The sequence below is a fragment of the Talpa occidentalis genome, unplaced genomic scaffold (assembly GCF_014898055.3).
Source record: "Talpa occidentalis isolate TD23 unplaced genomic scaffold, MPIMG_talOcc4v2.1 talOcc4.16, whole genome shotgun sequence".
Taxonomy (NCBI): domain Eukaryota; kingdom Metazoa; phylum Chordata; class Mammalia; order Eulipotyphla; family Talpidae; genus Talpa; species Talpa occidentalis.
Genome location: NW_023601653.1, coordinates 18,512,605 through 18,533,125, shown reverse-complemented (window position 1 = coordinate 18,533,125; position 20,521 = coordinate 18,512,605). Strand labels below are relative to the sequence as shown.

The 20,521-nt window shown below is 38.0% G+C and overlaps 2 protein-coding genes across 3 annotated transcripts in view; both read left to right on the top strand.

Annotated features, from left to right (window-relative positions):
• LOC119247431 (death domain-containing protein CRADD) overlaps positions 1-20,521 on the top strand; it is a 275,825-nt gene that overhangs the window by 7,357 nt on the left and 247,947 nt on the right. The gene's annotated exons all lie outside the window — the stretch shown is intronic.
• The window catches only part of MRPL42 (mitochondrial ribosomal protein L42), a 73,187-nt gene that overhangs the window by 19,850 nt on the left and 32,816 nt on the right, over positions 1-20,521 (top strand). Inside the window, exon 6 of one of the 2 annotated variants that reach the window (XM_037513875.2) lies at positions 2,980-3,142. The exons of the other annotated variant lie outside the window; for it this stretch is intronic. Coding sequence (XP_037369772.1) covers positions 2,980-3,025 — 46 coding nt within the window. The 3' untranslated portion in view covers positions 3,026-3,142. Of the gene's footprint in view, positions 1-2,979; positions 3,143-20,521 lie in introns of those variants that run through there. 2 annotated transcript variants of the gene reach the window in all.

Sequence of the window (20,521 nt, the reverse complement as noted above, 5' to 3'; positions counted from 1 at the left end):
GTTAAGAATCTGATAACACTTACGAATCTACTTCCTGAAAAACACAATGTAAATTTTATAAATTTCAGCAAGATGTGATTTTGCAAATATCTGTTCTGGTGATTTTCTGCTTTGAGAGAAAAGCTTTCAGGGATGCCATTGCACTAGAAAAAACTTGATTATCTGGCACATCTCCAAAACACATGTACTCTGTGCAGAAATTTTCTTAAATCAATAAAATAAGGTAATGCAGGAACTAAAAAGAGAATTTTCCTTGGTGAAGGTACTCAAAGATAATTACTGATAACAGTGCATTTCATTTCTCTCTTTATATCTATATATATATGTTTTGTTAGTTTGCTTATTTATATATGGTTGAAATTATACTGTGTGTGTATATCTGTATCACATATCTTTCCCTACCCCTGTTTACTATTTTAGCTAGTTTTATATATTGATTTAGAAAGACTTCCAGAAGAGGGATTGCCAGATCAAAAGTTATAACTTTTAAAATAATTAAATATACATATAAAGCCACAGTGTTTTTTGAAAGTATTATACCCATTAATATTTTATTTATTTTTATTTATTTTTTAAAAAAGATTTATTTATACAAGAACTGGGGTACAGGCCAGAGGCATGGGAGGGTGAGAGTATTCACCAGAGACAGAGTGGGGAGCAGAACAGGCAGATGGAGCAGCGGGCGAGATAGGAAAGGTCTGCCGCACCATATGGATATCTCCCTGGCTGGTCTGGAATCGAATCCGCGCTGCAGAGGCTGCAGACAGCTCCACAGTGCTATGCTCAACCCCCTGTGCCACTGGGGAGGCCCCTTTATTTATTTTTAAAGATTTATTTTTATTTATGCATACTAGGACTGGGGTATAGGTCATAGGTGTGGGGAGTGAGAGGATTCACCAAAGACAGAGTGGGGAGCAGAACAGGCAGACAGACTGAAGACACTGCTGAGGGGAGCAGTGGGCGAGGCAGGAGAGGTCTGCTGTGCCTTGTGGGCTAGCTCCCTGGCTGGGGATCCAGTTCATGCTGCAGTGGCTTGCTGGTGATAGCTTGATAGCACTGAGACTTTAACCGCTGGGCTACCAAGGAGGGCCCCTCCCCATTAATATTTTAACCAATAAAGTCTGATGTTGCTTATTTTAACATACCTGTGCTTGGATTAGGCATTATGATCTTAAAATTATTTGTTACTGTACAAACAAGTGAAAGAATACTGGTGGCTCAGGGATTAAAGACAGCGCAATCAAGCTGTTTTCAGCCACTGCAGCATGAGTTCTATTTCCTGTCTGACCATTGGGGTGACCCACATGGCGCAGCAGACCTCTCCTGTCTCACCTGCTGCTCCCCTTAGCAGTATATTTCAGTAGATCTGCCTGTTCTGCTCCCCATTCTGTCTCTGGTGAATCCTCTCACCCCCTGTACTTCTGGCCTGTACCCCAGCTCTTGTATGCATAAATAAATAAATCTTTAAAAAAAATTTATTAAAAAAAAAGAATCCTCAGTTTTATTTTGTATTTCTTCCATTTATTTTGACATTACACATTTTCCTATAAACATTACCAATTGTATCCAATTCTGTGTAAATAGCAAACTAATCATAGAAATTTGATATTTCTATCAGGAACAGTGAACTTTCATTAAAATAATCTTATATTAGAGCCTCCCATCCCCATCCTGTCTATTGCCAGTGGCTTTAGGGATCTCAGCCCACTATCCTTCCAGGCTGATCCTCCCTCTTACCTCTTTGCTGTCATGTTTGTTCTCCAAGGAGAGTCATCCTCAACCTCTTGGATTTCATCCTCTTGATGGTAAACCAATCCATCCATCACTAGAGTGGAAGCTCCACGAGGACGGGAACTCATATGGATTGTTCACAGTGCCCAGAACAATGGTTGATGCATAGTAGGCATTCAGTAAGAGTTAAATCAGTAGTCTCAAGGAGGAGGCAGCTAATGAGTTAGCTGCAACTAGTAAAAAAGACCAGTAATATCTGTTGGAAATGTTAGCCAACTTGTAACAGCTCCAATTGTTTCTACACTGTATGTATGGAGAGATTATTTCTATACTAATTATCTTGTGTCAGTGGTTGGAAACAATCCTTATGCAACCACAGAAGAAAATTCAGTAAAACTCCATTTAAAATCTGAAGTGTATCATTGCCTTCAAATTGAAGCAACTGGCTCTTCAATTAAGATATGTTTTTTATTAGGTATGAATCAAAGCCATTTTGTGTAAAACTGTGAAAAGTAGTAACTGTGCCAAAGTTATTCTTTCAAACAGTTGTTCATATCACCATAAAGATCTACAGCCTCACAGTACTCCATTTAGTACTTATACCTTCTGTGCAAAAAAAAAAAAATTATGATGAAATAAAGAGCCTTAACTGGGAAGAAATGGAAAAAAGCCCGTGCAATTGTATCCATATTCTTGGAGGAAATATCAAAACATACTCTGTGATGAATGCTGTTCTATGCAGTTTTGCTAAAATTCCTTTCAGAAGAAGACTGTATATCTCAGATGCATTAGGTCTTACTGAATATTTCAATGAATGACTTCACATAAACTGTGTATAGTGCAATGAGCCACAGCATCTGCCTTGCTGTGGAAAATACCAGGTTCCTGGAAGTCCTTTTTCAATTTTATACCTTATGTCCATAACCACTTATTACCAATACAACTGTGAGACGTGCTAAATAAGGAGTTGTATTCTTGGAGAATTAATTAAAAAATAAATCTTTACTTTTCTCACAAAACCTCAAAGAAAAATAGATTAGCAAAGTGGATTTTGTTTATGGAAAAGTGATTTGTCTTTGTTATGCTTTTCATTACGTACAACAAATTGTAAATTTTGTACCATGAAATACTTCCTAAGTAAAAAAAAATTTATCGAAATAACAGTGCATTTTAATATTATACAAATTTCAGGTGTATATCATTGAGAATAGACATGTAAAAAATCTTAAATATTTTTCTTTTTTCAAGGTATCATAGACGTCGTAAGAAACTGGACCCTCCAAAAGACAGATGATGATATCAAAGTTCTCAAGAGTCAAAGAAGTGTTATCTTATGTCTCATTTTCCATTTAGAAAATGCAATCTGGCATATTAACAAATTTATAGTGAAATAATAAAATATCTTTATTAGGATGTGTGTTTTTCTATATACATTTATTTTGAATTTGATATTCTTAGAGAAACATTTCATTTTATTTTTCATTTTAGGCATTAAAGTCTACTCTTCGTTTTTATGCGGTCACTATGATTAGTATTTTTATATCATCCACCTAACATTGTTATTAGCATAAATATGGTTAACAGAAATGTTCATGGTTCTTTTTTTTTTTAAGATTTATTTTATTTTATACAAGAACTGGGGTACAGTCAGAGGTGTGTGAAGGTGAGAGAATTCACCAGAGACAGAGTGGGGAGCAGAACAGGCAGACAGACTGAAAATACTCCTGAGGGGAACAGCAGGTGAGACAGGAGAGGTCTACCATGCCATGTGGGTTTCTCCCTGGCTGGCCAGGAATTGAACCCGCGCTGCAAAGGCTGCGGACAGCATCACAGTACTGCGCTTAACCCGCTGCACCGCGGGGAGACCCCATGGTTCTCCTTCTTAAAGGAAATTTTTAAATTACCTTTGAAAAAAAACTCTTGAGGTTCACCCAGGAGATAGGTGTTGTAATATTTCCTTTTTTATGGTTTTTAGGAAATAATTGGTGATATTTTAATCAGTTTTTACTGTCTGCAGAGTCCTTCATATACATTATTATTAAAATCTCACATTAATCCTTCGAAGAAAAAGTATTCCATTTTACAGCTCAGGCTAAGTGACTTGAATCCTGTCTACCTCAGAAGAGGTAGAGAAGGATCTAGACTCTCAGGATTCAGAACTATTAGAAAGAATAAATCAGTGAAGTGGCATGTTACAAAATCAGTATACAGTATGCAAACAGCATATACTAGAAGAAAACAATCCCATTTACAAGTACATAAAATTAAGTACATAGGAATAAACAAGGTGAAAGATTTGTATAATGAAAGTCATAAAACTGGGCCTCCCTGGTGGCATAGGGGGTTAAGACGCAACCTGCGAATCTGCAGCACTGCAGCACGAGTTCAATCCCCGGCCAGGGAGTTAACCCACATGGCATGGCAGACCTCTCCTGTCACCCGCTGCTCCCCTCAGCAGTGTATTTCAGTCAGCCTGCCTGTTCTGTTCCCCACTCTGTCTCTGGTGAATCCTCTCACTCCCCATACCTCTGGCGTGTACCCCAGTTCTTATATACATAAATAAATAAATCTTTAGAAAAAAGTCATGAAACATTCTGAAAAGAAGTAGGAGATGCAAAAAAAAAAAAAAAATGGAAAAATAGTCTGTGGATTGGAAAGTTAGCATTGTTAATAATGATCACCTTACCCAATGCAATGTACAGATTGAATGAAATCCCTATTCAAATTCCTATGGCAGTCTTCAAGAAAATAGAACAAACATAACTGAAATTTGTAGGGAACCACAGAAAAATCCTGAAAAACTGAGAAGCAATCCTGAGAAAAAAGGATGGGGATACTCAACTATGCAACTTCAAACTACTACAAGGTTATAGTAATCAAAAACATAATATTGGAATAATAATAGATCAATGGAATAGAATTGAGGGCCAGAGATAAACCCACACTTACATGGGCAGTAAATTTATGACAAAGGAATCAATGGCATACATTGTAAAAGTGGTGTTGGCAAAACCAAGGCAGTCACATGCAAAAAATGAAAGGACCATTGTCTCACACCATAAACAAAATTTAATTCAAAATGGATTATAGACTTGAACATAAGACCTGAAACCATAAAAACAGAGGAAAACAGCCATCATTCTTTGCATGTCTTTGGGGACTGGACTCCAATGTGAGGGCAACAAAAGCAGAAATAAACAAATAGGACTAAGTGCCAAACTAAAAAGCTGCACAGTGAAAAAAACTAAGTGAAAAGACATCCTACTGGTTGGGAGAAAATATTTGCACTCGTATATCTGACAAAATTTATAAAGAACTTACACAACAACAAAAAACTCAGTCAAAAAATGAGCAGATAATCTGATTAGATGCAAAGATCCTGATTCTCCAAGAAGACATACAAATGGCCAACAGTTACATGAATAAAGATTCATCACTTATCAGGGAAGTGCCAATCAAAGCCACAATGAGTTATCACCTCACATCTATGAGAATGAATGATTCAAAGACCAAAAAATGCATTAGTGAGTGTGTGGAGAAAGGAAATCCTCATACACTGTTGGTGGGAATGTAAACTGGTGCAGCCTCTACCAAAAGCAGAATGGAGGGTTCTCAAAATCTTAAATGTGGATTGACCATGCAACCCAGCAATTCCACTCCTAGATAAATGAAAAATAACAAAACACTGCTTTGAAAAGATTTATGCAATCCTGTATTCATTGTAGCACTATTAACAATAGCCAAGATATGGAGACAACTTAAGTACTCACTGATGGATAACTGGATAAGAAGAATAGAGATAGGATAGAGTATGTGAAGAATATATTGGAAAATGTACATACACCGTGGAATTCTCTACTGTAAAAAATAATATTTTCCCATTGGGACAATGTGCATGGAACTGGAGGGATCATGCTAAGTGAAATAAGAAGGAAAAAGATACTGGGTTATTTCACTTATATGTGCAATATAAAGAAAAAGAAGGAACAGACCAATCAAACCAAAATTAAACCCTTGGATTCTGAGTGCAGAACTGAGGTTACAGGGGTTAAGTGGTGTTGGGAACAGAGGGTAAATAAAGGGCCTTGGTCCAAAAGATGAATGGAGCGTTATTGATGCTTTGATGGTGGGTAAGGTGTGATACTCCTAAAACTTATACAGTGTCGTAAACCAGCATTACCTCAGTGAAGTTTAAAAAGTACATTGTTGAAATGGACAGGAGGGAGAGGAGATTCAGTTACTGGTTCAAAACTGGCATTTTTCTCATTACCACTTAAGCAGCGGAAGCTTTAGAAAAAACATCCCTCTCTCAGGGGCAAATAGGTTGGATGTTCCATTCAGGAAGAATCTAGAGTGGGGGACCCTAGAAGTGGATATAAGCCTGTGCAGGAGCCAGCTTGGGAACCACCTAGGCTCCTAGACTCATACTCAGTACCTGCCTGGAAAAGAAGAAAGAAGCTTCCAGCAGCTGACCTCTGAAGAGAGAAGCCGAGAGTTTTGCAGGGACTGGGAGTCTGGGTCTGCCTCCGGTCTTGTTGCTGCAAATGCCTGGGAAGAGCGAAGGCCCCCGGCCTGGTGTTTCAGCTATTTGTTGGATTGTGCAGCACTGCCTTTTGTCTGAAAAATTATGCCATCTTCTGAACAGATGCAATTCTGTAATTAAAACAAATAGCACTGAAGTAGTGATATGAGAATGCTAATAGATTGTTCTACTATTGATTATCACTACCTAATTATACATGATTCTTCTTTTTTTTTTTTTAAAGATTTATTTATTTATTTATTTATACAAGTACTGGATACAGTCAGAAGTGCGGGAGGGTGTGAGAATTCAGCAGAGCCAGAGCGGGGAACAGAACAGGCAGAGTGATGAAATACACTGCTGAGGGGAGCAGCGGGCGGCAGGAGAGGTCTGCGGGCCATGTGGGACCCTCGCTGGCGGTCAGGGATCAAACCGGCACTGCAGAGGCTGCGGGCAGCTTCGCAGCCCAGCGCTCAACCGCTGCGCCACCAGGGGAGGCCCTATACCTGATTCTTTTTTTTTTTTTTTAAAATAATAAATTTTATTTTTATATTCCCCATACAATTGCAACCCCAACATTCTGATCCCAATCCCTCCCCTCCCGCCCCCCAACCCCAAAAAGTGTCTCTGGTTCATAGTTTTTTGTTGATTTTGATTTTCACTTTCTTATTCATTTTCCTGGTCCCTTATTAAGTTTTCTAGATTCCTGCTATGAGTGAGACCATCGGTATTTTTCTTTTTCTTTCTGGCTTATTTCGCTGAGCATGATCCCTTTCAGCGCCATCCATGTTGCTGCAAATTGCATGTGTTCTTAATAGCACTGCTGCCACTATGAGAAATCTTTTAAGAAGGTGCAAAGTTGCTTTATTCAAACTTGTAATATGTTTTTTAAAAAAATTGTGATTTTTACATTTAAAGTTTTCCTTAATTTAGTTCTTTTAGTAAAGACACTAGCTGAAGGTTCAAATGTTCAGTAAAATGTGAAGAATAGAGAATAGGAGAGAGTAAAGGAATAATGGACAACCTCTGTTACCCAAAGAAAATGTTTTTAAATGGTTAACTCTTGTCATTAATAGACTATTATTTTGGGGGGAAGTTCAAATAAAAAACCAAGTTGACAACTTGATAATCATAAATATCAACCATGTTTGATAGCATATCTTTGAAAAATAGTTTCATTTTCAGGATGATTTATATTCAAACTTTTACAGAGGTTGAACTATGTCATGCTATAAAAATAGTAAGAATTTTAACTAAATAAATAGATAAAATTTCTTTTCTTCTAAATACAAAGGTCTGCAAGAACTTGTTCAACTGTAGTATACCTAAACCACATGTTCACATATCAGTGCTTTGGAGAATTATCTTTGAGTTTATCATCCTGGAAAATTAGATTGACACTGTGTTTCCTGGAAGTTTGTTTTTATGGTTTGCTGGTTTTTAATTTTGACCTTCTATCACCTCCCCTTTTTTCCTTCCTATTCCCCCCTCCAGGGGTAATGATCTGTTATCTACCACCACTAACATTTTACCAAAGGTCTGCTTATTTTTTTTAGAAATTTAAAAATTTCTTAATGGGGGGATGTTATTTAAAACAGAATTGATTTAGCTTCATAAAAACCTTACTGTGCTGAGTTCTTATATACCATTGGTGAGGTGGATTAACACACCTCAAATTAACAAAAACATTGGCAATGAAACCACCAGAGGTCACTCTCACATAGGGTTCAGTTTGAACACCCTCATCCAAAGGTAGTGGCTTCTTATTGGTAGAGAATTTTGGATGTTCTTTATTAGTAAAAATGACTAGTAAAATGACAGCAGTGACATGAATGGTTGGAACATTCTGAGGCCATTCTTCATCCTGTTGATCTAGTCTTGAAACAGTTATTGAACCCCTACTGCATGTGAGGAAGCATACTTTTTTTTTTCACTAGGCCAGTAGCAAAAAATGGTTCCTTCTTAAGGACCATGATGTCTGCTTAACAAGTATCTACTGGACTACTGAATTTTTGTAATGGAATTGTTTTTTAACCATGAACACAATGCATCATTATTAAAAATTGGAGAGTAAGTGAGTAGAAAATAAAAGTTGCCCATAATGTCCCATCTAAAGACACTAAAGTAATGGTTTACCTTCTTCTCTTTTATTTCTCTGCATACAAAAAAATAGTATTTATTATGTATGTTGTTTTATAACTTCTTTTTATTTTTTATTCTTTTTATTTATGCATACAAGAACTGGGGTGTAGGCCAGAGGTGTGGGAGGGAGGGTGAGAGGATACACTAGAGACAGAGTGGGGAGCAGAACAGGCAGATCTACTGAAATACACTGCTGAGTGGAGCAGCAGGTGAGACAGGGGAGGTCTGCTGCGCCACATGACTTAGTCCCTGGCCAGGAATTAAACTCTTGCCTCAGTAGCTGGCAATACTTGATAGCACTGAGACTTTAACCCTTGCACCATCAGGGAGGCACTATCTTATCTTTCTTAAAAAGTATTTTTAGGGCAGTTTTAGTTTTACAGCAAAATGAATGGAAATAGAGATTTTCCATGTCCTGCTTCCACACGTGCATAGCAACCTCCATTATTAACCTCTACCAGCAGAGTGCAACTGACATACCTGCATGAATATATTATAACCCAAGCTTCATAGTTTACATTAGAGTTCACTGTCAGTGTTGTATATCCTGTGGATTTTGACAAATGCAGAAAGGCATGTATCTACCATTATAGTATCATACAGAGTGTTCACTGCCCTAAAAATCACTGATCTTTGTACTTTTGTCTTTTCCATAATGCTATATATTAATAGTTGTAACCATATAGTCTGTAGCCTTTTAGAATGGCTTGTTTCACTTAATATGCATTTTAAGTTTCTGCCATGTCTCTTCTTAGTCATTTCTCTTCAAAGATTAATGATATTCCATTGTCTGGATGTATCATAGTTTATCCATTTACCTATAGAGAGCTATCTTGGTTTCTTCCAAATTTGATGACTGTGAGTAAAGCTGCTATAAACTGTTCAGGTTTTTTGTGCGGACATGTTTTCATTTCCTTTGGTAAATACCAAAGTTTATTTACATTGGTTGCTAGATTTACCAAGATTGCTAGATTGTATGGTAAGAGTATGTTCTGTTTTGTAAAAATAATTACCCAAATCTCTTCCAAAGTAGTGACACAATTTTGCATTCCCACCAGTGGTGAATAAGAGTACTTATTGCTCTACAGCCTCACCAACATTGATGTTGTCAGTATTTTGGATTTTGGCTAATTTAATAAGGGCAGTGGTATCTTGTTTTAATGACATATGATGTGGAGCATCATTTTATGTGCTTATTTGCAATCTGTATCTCTTTGGTGATATGTCTCTTGAGGTCTTTGGCCCAATTTTAAATTGAGTTGTTCATTTTCTTGTTCACTTTAAAGAATTCTTGTATATTTTGGTATCAAGCCTTTATCAGATATCTTTTTCAAATATTTTCTCCCAGACTGGCCTTGTGTTTGTTTTTTTTTTAAGATTTATTTATTTATTTATTTATTTATTTATACATACAAGCACTGGGTACAGTCAGAAGCCCGGGAGGGTGAGAGAATTCACCAGAGCCAGAGTGGGGAGCAGAGCAGGCAGAAGGACCGAAGTACACTGCTGAGGGGAGCAGCGGGTGGCAGGAGAGGTCTGCACGCCATGTGGGACCCTCCTCTGGTGGCCAGGGAGCAGCCGGTGATCGAACCAGCGCTGCAGAGGCTGCGGGCAGCTTCGCAACCCAGCGCTCAACTGCTGAGCCACCGGGGAGGCCCATCCTTGTGTTTTTTTTTTATTCTCTTGACAATGTCTTTACAGAATAGAACATTTTTTTAATGAGTTATTTATTTATTTTTTAAACAAGAGCTGGGGTACAGGCCAGATGTGCGGGAGGGTGAGAGCATTCACCAGAGACAGAGCAGGGAACAGAACAGGCAGACCACAGAAATACACTGCTGAGGGGAGCAGCAGGTGCGGCAGGAGAGGTCTGCCACGCCATGTGGGAATCTCCCAGGCCGGCCATGAATTGAACCTGTGCTGCAGAGGATTCGGACAGCTTCACAGCACTGCGCTCAACCCGCTGCTCCACCGGGGAGGCCCAGAATAGAACATTTTAATGAAGTCCAGCATAGCAATTCTTTCTTTCATGGAGGCCCCTTTGGGTTTTTTTTTCTCCCTAGGAAGTCATTACCAACCCAAGGTCATCTAGATTTTCTCCTGTGTTATCTCCTAAAAATTTTATTTTTTTTCTTGCATTTTACGTTTAGGTCTGTGATCCTTTTTGAATTAATTTATGTGAAATGTATAAGTTCTGTGTCTGGTTTTTGTTTTTGTTTTTGTTTTTGTTTTGCTGTTTCAACACCACTTGTTGAAAAGACTATGTTGTCTGTACTCCTTTGTCAAAGATCAGTTGACTACATCTGTGTGGGTCTATTTCTGGGCATCTGCTCTGTTTCGTTGATCTAATTCTCTACTGGTTCTGGAAGACCATATTGTTTTGATGACTGGCTTTATATAACCTCAGTTAAGGATGAACATCTGTTCTGAAAAATGGGCTGTTAGGCAACATCATAATTGTGCAAACATCACAGAATATAATTTCACAAAATCACACAGTATAGCCGACTACATACCTAGCCTTGTATGGAGCAGCCTTTTGAGGAGCACCTTTCATATATGTGGTCTGTTGTTGACTGAAACATCATTAAGCAATTCATAATTTTATCTTAAGTGGCTATCTTGCAGACAACATATGGTTGAATCTTGGTTTTTGATCCACTTTGTCAGTTTCTGTCTTTCAGGTGGTCCAGTTAGACTACTGACATTTAAAGTGATTATTGATATGGTTGGATAACTGTCTACCATATCAGTTATTGTTTTCTGGTTTTTGCCCTTGTTTTTTGACCATATGTTTGTCTTCCCCTCTTTTTCTGCCTCTTAAGTTTTTAATTGAGTACTTTTTTATATGATTCTGTTTTCTCTCCTTAACATCTGCTTTTTTTTTTTTTTTTTTAGTGGCTTTTTTTAGTGGCTGCCTTAGAGTTTGCAGCATACATTTGCAGCTAATTCAAGTCCACTGATAAGTAACACTATATTACTTGATGGATAATGTGCTTGCTTTATAGGAAGAAAATAATTTCTTCCTCCTGTCCCTTGTATCACTGCTATTATTCATTTATACATATTATGTATATAATCAAATACATTGTTGCTATTATTTTGAACAGGCTGATATGTTAGCTCAATTAAGGATAAGAAAAATAAAAGATTTTATTTTTACCTCCACTTTTTCTTTCTCTTCTTCCTTTGTCTATGTAGATTTGAGTTATATAATTTTCCTTCTCTCTGAAGAATTTCTTTTAGCATTTCTTTTAACATTTCTTGTAAAGCAGGTCCACTGGCAACACATTCCCTCCATTTTTGTTTGCTTGAGAAAGTCTTCTTCCTTCATTATTGAAGGTTGATTTTTCAATAAACAGAATTCTGACTTGGTGGGTATATTTTCTCTTAACACTTTATTTCCACACTATCCTCTTTCTTGGTATCTGAAGGAAGGTTGAATGTATTATCCATGGCACTTGATTAAAGTTTGTAATTAGGCCTTGCATTGTGTGCAATTATTTGATACATGTCCATCTCCCTTCCCTGCTATACTGTAAATACCATGACTTGGAAGGACCCAGAGTGGTTATGAATACCACTATGTGGTATTCATACATGATCTGGTATATTTATTGTACCACAGGCATCTAAATATGATTTTGTAAAAGAAATTGCTCTAGTGTAGAGGATTTTAACTTAAGAATTCCACAATTTGGATCCCAAGGATTTGGTTTTGAGAGTATCCATGAAACTCCTGGAATTGTAGAGAATTTTGAGTATATGAATGTGTTTTCCTGGGTTTAAGAACTGTAGTTTTTCAGCAGTTCACTTCATGTCCTAGCCTTACTTGTCTACAGCTAAGCACATAATAACATTAGAACTGGAATGATATTGATATGCAAGAAAGAAAGTATGGTTTCCACATATTTCTAAGAAGAACTTTAATTAGATTCCAAGCATTTTTTCATAAAAGAAGTAAACAAGACATTGTGTACCTTCATTTGAATGACTCTAGCATTTTAAGCAAACCCTTACTCAGAACATTTTCCACATTTCAGACACGTGTTTTTGATTTCCAGACATGAGTAAATTTGAATATCAATGCATAAACATAAAAAGTTAGTGAATTATTTGCTGAAAGCACAGACATTTCTATTACTTATAAGCAAAGAAAATGATTTCTTAGAATTCTTTTTCTTTTCAGAAGTTCAAAATGACTTGCTAATGTTCTTAACAAAATAATTTGCAAATATTCTAAAGCTAAAGAAGTATTTCTCAACATATAGCTCAGCCATTAGCCCCCTACTATTTTCTAATGTGCTGTTTAACCTTCTAAAAGTGTGAATATTTTTAATGCACGGGGAAGAAATTTTCAGGAAGAATATGTAATGTACTCTCTAGCTTTACACAGTGTGTTCACTTTTATTTAATAATATTACCTCATGTTTATATAGCATCTTGTTGAGGAAGCGTGAAATACTTCCTAGCTGTGATTGCCTGAATTCTTGTAATGTTGCTTATAAATTAGTGCCTGTTTTAAGATGATGAAACTGAGTAGAGTTTGAAAATCACATCTGGAAATCACAAGTAGAATCTTTCTGAACTTTCAAATTCAGCAGGATTGTATCTTTTTTCTAAGGTTCTGTCCAGGCATCTAATCATTTCAGTGAATTTTATTAAGCACTTTATAGAGTTAAATTAACTGTGGATTTAAAGATATAACCTCATTCCTGATTGACCAAATATCTTCCATAGATCTTCTCTTCTTTCTCCTCAGAATTCACGCTTTCTCCTCCATAATTCAAAGCAGATTAAAATACCATAATAACACTTCAATTTGTCTTCTTTTCTGTTTCCCTTTTATGTTTAATTCTGTTTATTGAAAATTTCTCTTGAATTCATTGAATCATAATAAATTTTTTTTAAAGATTTATTTAGTTATACAGGAACTGGGGTACAGGCTAGAGGTGTGGGAGGGTGAGAGGATTCACTAGAGACAGAGCAGGGAGCAGAACAGGCAGACGGACCAAAAACACTGCTGAGGGGAGCAGTGGGCGAGACAGGAGAGGTCTGCTGTGCCATGTGGGTAGCTCCTTGGCTGGCTGGGAATCGAACCTGCACTTCAGAGACTGCAGACAACTTCACAGGGCTGCGCTCAACCCACTGCACCACCAAGGAGGCCCCATAATAAAATGTTTTTAAGATTTATTTTTATTTATTTATGCATACAAGTACTGAGGTGTACGCCAGAGGAATGAGGGATGAGAGAATTCACCAGAGACAGAGTGGGGAGCACAACAGGCAGATCTACTGAAAAACACTGCTGAGGGGAGCAGCGGGTGAGAAAGGAGAGGTCTGCAGCACCATATATGGGTTAGTTCCTTGGCTGGGGATGGAACTCATGCAGCAGTGGCTGGAGATAGCTTGATAGCGCTGAGACTTTAATTCCTGCACCACCAGGGAGGCCCTCATGGTAAAAATTTCGAGCTAGCATTTTTTGTTTTATACCATTTCATTTTTACTAATTGGGTTTTACTGTAATTTATAAAGTTACAATGAAATGGATCTTTACTCCGTTGACCATGATAGATTAAAGAACTGTCCCTTCATCATAGATTTTTGTCAGCTCCTTTTTTTACAGTAGACTTTCCAGATGATTATTTAGCATTGACTTGAACCCTTCTAGTCATTAGAAGTTCTCTACATGATTGGGAAACTAATTCCAGTATTGGACAGTTCTGATTATTAGAAAGTTTCCTTATATTGAACAGAAATCCATCTTCCTATGGTATGTAATCTGCAGAGTTGATCCAGCCCCAAAAGGCATACAAAATAAATTTACTCTCTCTTACACATACCAGCACTTAGATATTTGAAAACATTTGTCATATCCCTCCTTGTTTTTCTTTAAGTACCTCTTTTTTTACCCCCTCTCTCTTTCTTTGTTAGTGCCACTTTTTCTGATTATTCATATGACATGATTTCCAGAACGTACCTGTCTTGGTTGCCCTCTTCTGAACATAGTGTTTTAACAGTGTCTTTCCCAGAACTGAACTGAACATAGTTTTTTTGTTCTGGACAATGTATTTCTGCTAATGGTGCCAGTAATGCATTAACTTTTTAGTAGTCATGTCACTTTGTTGATTCCTATCGAGTCAGTTTCTTAAGAGGGACTCAGAATATCAAAGTAGTTTCCAAATTCAGCTGACTCCTTGTGTAAATACATTCATCTGCCCTTCTTGATTCTGTTCAGGGAAAAATAAAGAAATTTATTTTCATTGCTAACCCCAGTGAGTTTTAATTTTACCATTTGTATGTTAGCAATGTGACTGGTAATGTAACAAAAGAAGATTTTAAGCAGGGGCTCTTGTATTTAGAAACACATTAGAAACTCATTCTGGTGAAAAGGTGGAGGGTGGAGGATGGACTGAGCAGGAGCAAGATGAAATGTTGGGCAAACTGTTAAGTGACTGATGTAGCAATTCAGATGACAAATGATAATGACCTGGACTATAGAAGCAGAAAAGAAGATGATGCGGAGACAGATTCTGGCGATATGTGGGAAGTAAAATTAATAGGAATGACTTGGTAGCTAATTTATATAGCAACGACTAAGTGTAATGAATAAGAAAAGAGATAAAAACAGCTTTGACATCCAGAAGCTGACCTGGCATGCACTGCTGGCTATGTTATTTCCTGTAGGGCACAAAAACCTTGCAGAATACCAAATGCATGTAAGATTATTTTGAGACCATAATAAAATGCGACAAAACTTCATAATTTTGCTTAAGCACACACAATAAGAGTTACCATGCCATTTACAAAGTACCAAATACCCCACTTTCTGTAAATAAGTGACAGCAACTTCTTTACCAATTTTATAGCACTCCCTCTTTGAACCATCCTTCTTGTAGATAAAAGATATAGAGATACCTGATCACAAAATACCCCTTGTTTCTAGAGTAAAAATCCTTTCTACCTTAGATCTGCTCTTAGATCACTCAGCCAAATCCCAATCCTTTAATAAAGTCTTTCTAACACTTTTTTTTTTCTTGGAGTTCCTTGGTTTCCTGTGTAGTGTCTTGTCCTTTATTGCAATGAGCAATCAACTCTGCTTGTCCATTAGAGATGCCTTCCTGGTGGGCTCTGGCTGAAGGGAATTGGTATTAAGACTAATTCCAGAGTTTCTTGCTTGGACAATCAGATGTTGATTGTACCAATAAGAGAAATAAAAAAATAGTAGAAGGGAGAAAAGAGATATTTTTAACAGGTTATCTTTGAGGTATCAGTGGTTTAAACTAAGAGATATCCAAGAGGTACTAAGATGGACATATGGTTCTCAAGTGTAAGACAGATGTCAGTGTAGAATCTGTCTATCTATCATCTATCTACCTATTTACCTATCTATCTATCATCTCTTGCCTCCATCTATCCATAAATACACTCAAAATATCTGGAGAACCATTATTTATATAATAGTTGAAGCTGTGGAGTTAGCCAAGATCACCCAGGAGGGAAATAGAATGAAAAAAAAGAATGAGAACCCCAAGGAGCACCCATATTAATGAGGTAGGCAGAAAATGAGATAGCCAGAAAGGACCCCTAGAAGGAGCTGTCTTTGAGGAAAGAAGAGAATCAGATGTAGGGATTGGGGGGAGGGAACAACCACCCAGAAGTTAGACAGGGAAAGAGTTTCAAAAAAGAGAATGAGATCAGTAGCTTGATAAGCTGCTAGGAAGTCAAGAAAGATAAGGAACCCTTCAAGCTGTTTATATCCCCATCATTTTTGAGCACCTCTTTCCTTTGCAGCACAGTAAAATACTTCAGACTTCTATGATACTTCCTGTCCTAGCGTAGAATCCACCATATCTCTAAGAACTCGTTTCCTTTGAGTAGAAAATGGTATTTAGAAACCAAGATCTGGGTGTACTACTCCTTTTGAGAAGTTTGCCTGTGAAGGACTATGGCTGTGTAGTGGTCACATGGCAGGGCAGGGGGACAGAGAGAGGAGAAACTCGGCTTAGGTGCCTATGAACAAAGTAGAAATTCACTTGCCAGAACTGAAACGTAAGGTCAGAGCAGGTTAAAGATTTCACCTTGAGCCCCAGAGTAGGGCATAGAACTCCTAAGTTCTCCTTAAGGTTAGTATTTGTTTTTGGAATCTGGTCAGAGCTCACTGCTTTCACTTGGCATTATGTGATCTCAGCAGGGCAGAGAGAACCCCCAGTAAGGCTTGGCACCAAGCAAAGCCAGCAAGCCCCTGTGAAATGTTTGGATTACCTACCCGTGCCAAGCATTTTATCCTGGTGCATGCATTTTAGTGTTGCAATTGTAACTCTCTGCCTGTTGAAATGATAATTATGTTTATTGACTTTTGTATTTTCTATTACTGAGAAAAGAATGCTTGGTGTGAACATCTATCATTCTGTTGACCTAGCATTCCAACTCTCTTCTGGAAAGTGCCCATTTTCCTACCACAAATATCTTGTAGGGAGTCCCAACTCTTGGCCATAGTTAATCGGACTAGAGATGAGTAATCACATTAAGTAGGGCTAATGGAAATAATAATGTTTTGGTCTTGAGTGAGCCCATGACAGTAACAAGACATTTGAGAGTCTTTTCTCAGGAGGATTTGAAAATCTAGAGCAACGCCAGGAGGCTTACTCCTCTAAGATGCACTGGAGAGGTGTAACTTTTGATTTGTTTGTGGCTTAATTTGTAGAAAGGAAGCCTCTACAAGGGAAAGAGTGTTAAGGGGTAAAAGGAGAGGACTCCAGGGGGTAGGGAGTGGAAATCTCTTATCCCTCATCTGTAAGGCCCAGATGTGCCCTTGCCATTGCTGAGCTCTGTCAACCCTGTGCACAGCACCGTTCTGCCCAAGCGAGTTTGACTTGGATTTCACTTTTCATGAAAAAAGAAGAAACCTCACACATATTATGACTACAAATAAGTCTGGTTTTCATTCACATTGTCAAAAGTGAAACTTTTGTCAAAAATAAACTTCATTTATATTGTCAAAAGATAGCTTCATGTTGACGAAGATCTCAAACATCCCACCCTAAATGTTAAGAAATGAAGTGTCCGTAAGTGGCTATTGTGGGCTTCCTAGTAAAAGCAGTTGTTCAAAATGATTTTTTTCCTATTTACACATAAAAACATCTATCCAGGAAGTCTTTTTAGGATCTTTTCCTTACTAACAAGCTCAGTTTCAGTTGTATTTCCGTTCCTCACCTCCTCATCCCCTTGCTCTTATCACTTTATCAAGTACTTCCTTTTCTAAAGCAACAAGGAATAAATAATTTGTAAGAAGAAAGTATGTACACTTTCTTATCTTTCTTCCCTTTCAATCTAGCTTCCCAAGTGCCAACTCAAGCTTATACTTTCTTTAACCAAGAGTTATTTTAACAGGTTTTACAGACTCTGTTTATTCTTCTAGCTTTTCTAATTCTTAGGGCTAAGTAGAAATCATAATCCTTGTGTCTACCCAGACATTTGCTGACTTCAAGGACAGCTATCTAATTTGATTAATGACTTTGTTCTTTAAAGAGAATCTGGAATGGTTTCAACACTTATCATCACTCAATGTTCTTTCAGTGGTATAACATTGCCCATGGTCTTTTTTTTTCCCCCAAAGATTTTTATTTATTTATTTATTTATTTATTTATTTATTTATTTATTTATTTATTTATTTATTTATTTATTTATGCAAGCACTGGGTACAGTCAGAAGCATGGGAGGGTGAGAGAATTTACCAGAGCCAGAGCGGGGAGCAGAGCAGGCAGAAGGACCAAAGTACACTGCTGAGGGGAGCAGCGGGCAGCAGGAGAGGTCTGCGTGCCTGCCCATGGTCTTTTTGAGACATAACCTGATTTTACCGTATCTCATTTAAATCCTGTGCATTCCAACTTTGGCTAAAGATAACGTTTGTTTTTGGTTGCATCAGCCAGTTCCAACCTGCCAGATTCTTTAATTTCAGAAGAAACCTGTAGATGTGAGGAAGAGAACCTAAGAAAGCATTTGACAGATCTGAAACAGTGAAAATAAACATGATAACTTTAATTCTACCTTAAGAGTCTAGGTAATAGAAATTTGGTTCAATCTTTCTCCTTGGTTGTGATTAACTTTGTCTCTTACCCTGGTTCCCAACTTTTTTCTCCAACTAAATTCCTTTATATTTTTTTGACAACAGTTTTGCACAATTCCTAGGGGAGGTCTGAATTCTCCTACATTAAAATCAGGTGAGAAACTGATATACATTGATTCTCAAGGGTATTTTGGCTTCTGGGTAATCCACATAAAACAGAGGAACTGGTCTACCCATTTCCATTTTGGACCTTTCTTATCTTTCTTTATTTTTATTTTTTACTTTTTTAAAAGATTGATTGATTGATTGATTGATTGATTGATTGATTTATGCAAGCACTGGGTACAGTCAGAAGCACGGGAGGGTGAGAGAATTCACCAGAGCCAGAGCAGGGAGCAGAACAGGCAGAAGGACCGAAGTACACTGCTGAGGGGAGCAGCGGGCGGCAGGAGAGGTCTGTGCGCCATGTGGGACCCTTGCCCTGCGGCCGAAGATCGAACCGGCCCTGCAGAGGCTGCGGGCAGCTTCACAGCCCAGCGCTCAACTACTAGGCCACCAGGGGAGGCCCCCTTTCTTATCTTTCTTTAGACCAAGACCAGGGAATTCTTTTCACTTTGCAAATCTGATGCCATTTCTTTGCTCTTCTTCTTCTTTTTCTTCCTTTTTTCTTTTTTTTGCATATGGTGGGGGGGCTGGGGGAGAGGGTGAAGATGTGGAGGGGTGTGTGAGAAGATTCACCAGAAGTGGTGGGGAGCAGAACAGGAGGATCTACTGAAATACACTGCTGAGGGGAGCAGCGGGCGAGAAGGAGAGGTCTGCTGTGCTATATGTGGGTTAGCTCCCTGACCGGGGATCGAACTCTGGCCTTAGCGGTGATAGCACCGAGACTTAACTCCTAGGCCACCAGAGAGGCTCTGATGCCATTTCTGTACTTAAAACAGTTTAATGTGTGTGTTAGACTTTTTTCTTTTACTTTGATATGAATTATACAAATAATACAATACACGTAACTGCAGTACAGTTTGAGGATTTTGAATAATTGGATATGCTTATGAAATCATCACTCCAAACAAGATCTGGAACATTTCTATCATCTCAGAAAGTTCCCTTGCTTTCCTTTTCCATTCATTTTGTCCTCATCTGGCTCCCACACTGGAGGCAACCATCTTTTGATTTTTGTCATCATAAATTACTTTTGCTTGCTTTTTATTTCCGTCAAATAATCACAAAGTGTAGACTTCTTTGTGCCTGGCTATTTTTATTCCACATAATATTTTTCAGAATCTTCTGCATTGTTGTGTGTTCATTCCTTTGAATTGAATATGAATGTACTGCAATTTATCCATTCTCTGTTGATGAGCATTTGGGCTGTTTCTAGTGATAGACTATTTTAAGGCTGCTATAAATATTCATGTTAAGTTTTGTAAAAAGTTTTCGTTTTTTCTTAGGTAAATACCTGAGTGGAAATGTTAAGTAATAGGGCTGCTAACAGTTTAAAGCCTCATCTAGGATGAAGATAAAAATCCTACATGGTCCTGATCACTTCCCTGGATTTGTCCTGCACACTGACTCCTTCTCCTCACCTCACTCTCTTGACTTCACTCCTCTGAATATGCTCTTCCCTAAGCCCAAAACACACTTCCTTCCCTCTTTTCCAGCACCTGCCTCAGATATAAATGCCAGCATAACTGCGTAGCTTCCCCATTAAGGTAAATCCTTTATCACAGACATTCATAGTTCTGAGTTCCTGATGCTTCAATAGTCATCATTTAACATCATGAATAGGTTCTTGGAAACTCACTTTAAGACTGTTAGCAGACAGAATGAGGGGTACCCTGGGACCTCCAAACCTGCATACTCTAAATGGGTTCTGCTATTCACAGCATAAAGAGAAAACATATTCTTGGTGTTAATAGAAAAGAACTTTCCAACAAAACACCCAAAGTTACCCATCCCCTCATGGGCAAATGCTCAGCCAAACAGGGTTGGCCCAAAGTGGGGCCACTGAGGCCCAAAAGCTTGCCACAAGTCTAAGGTAGTTTCTGGTGGGGAATCA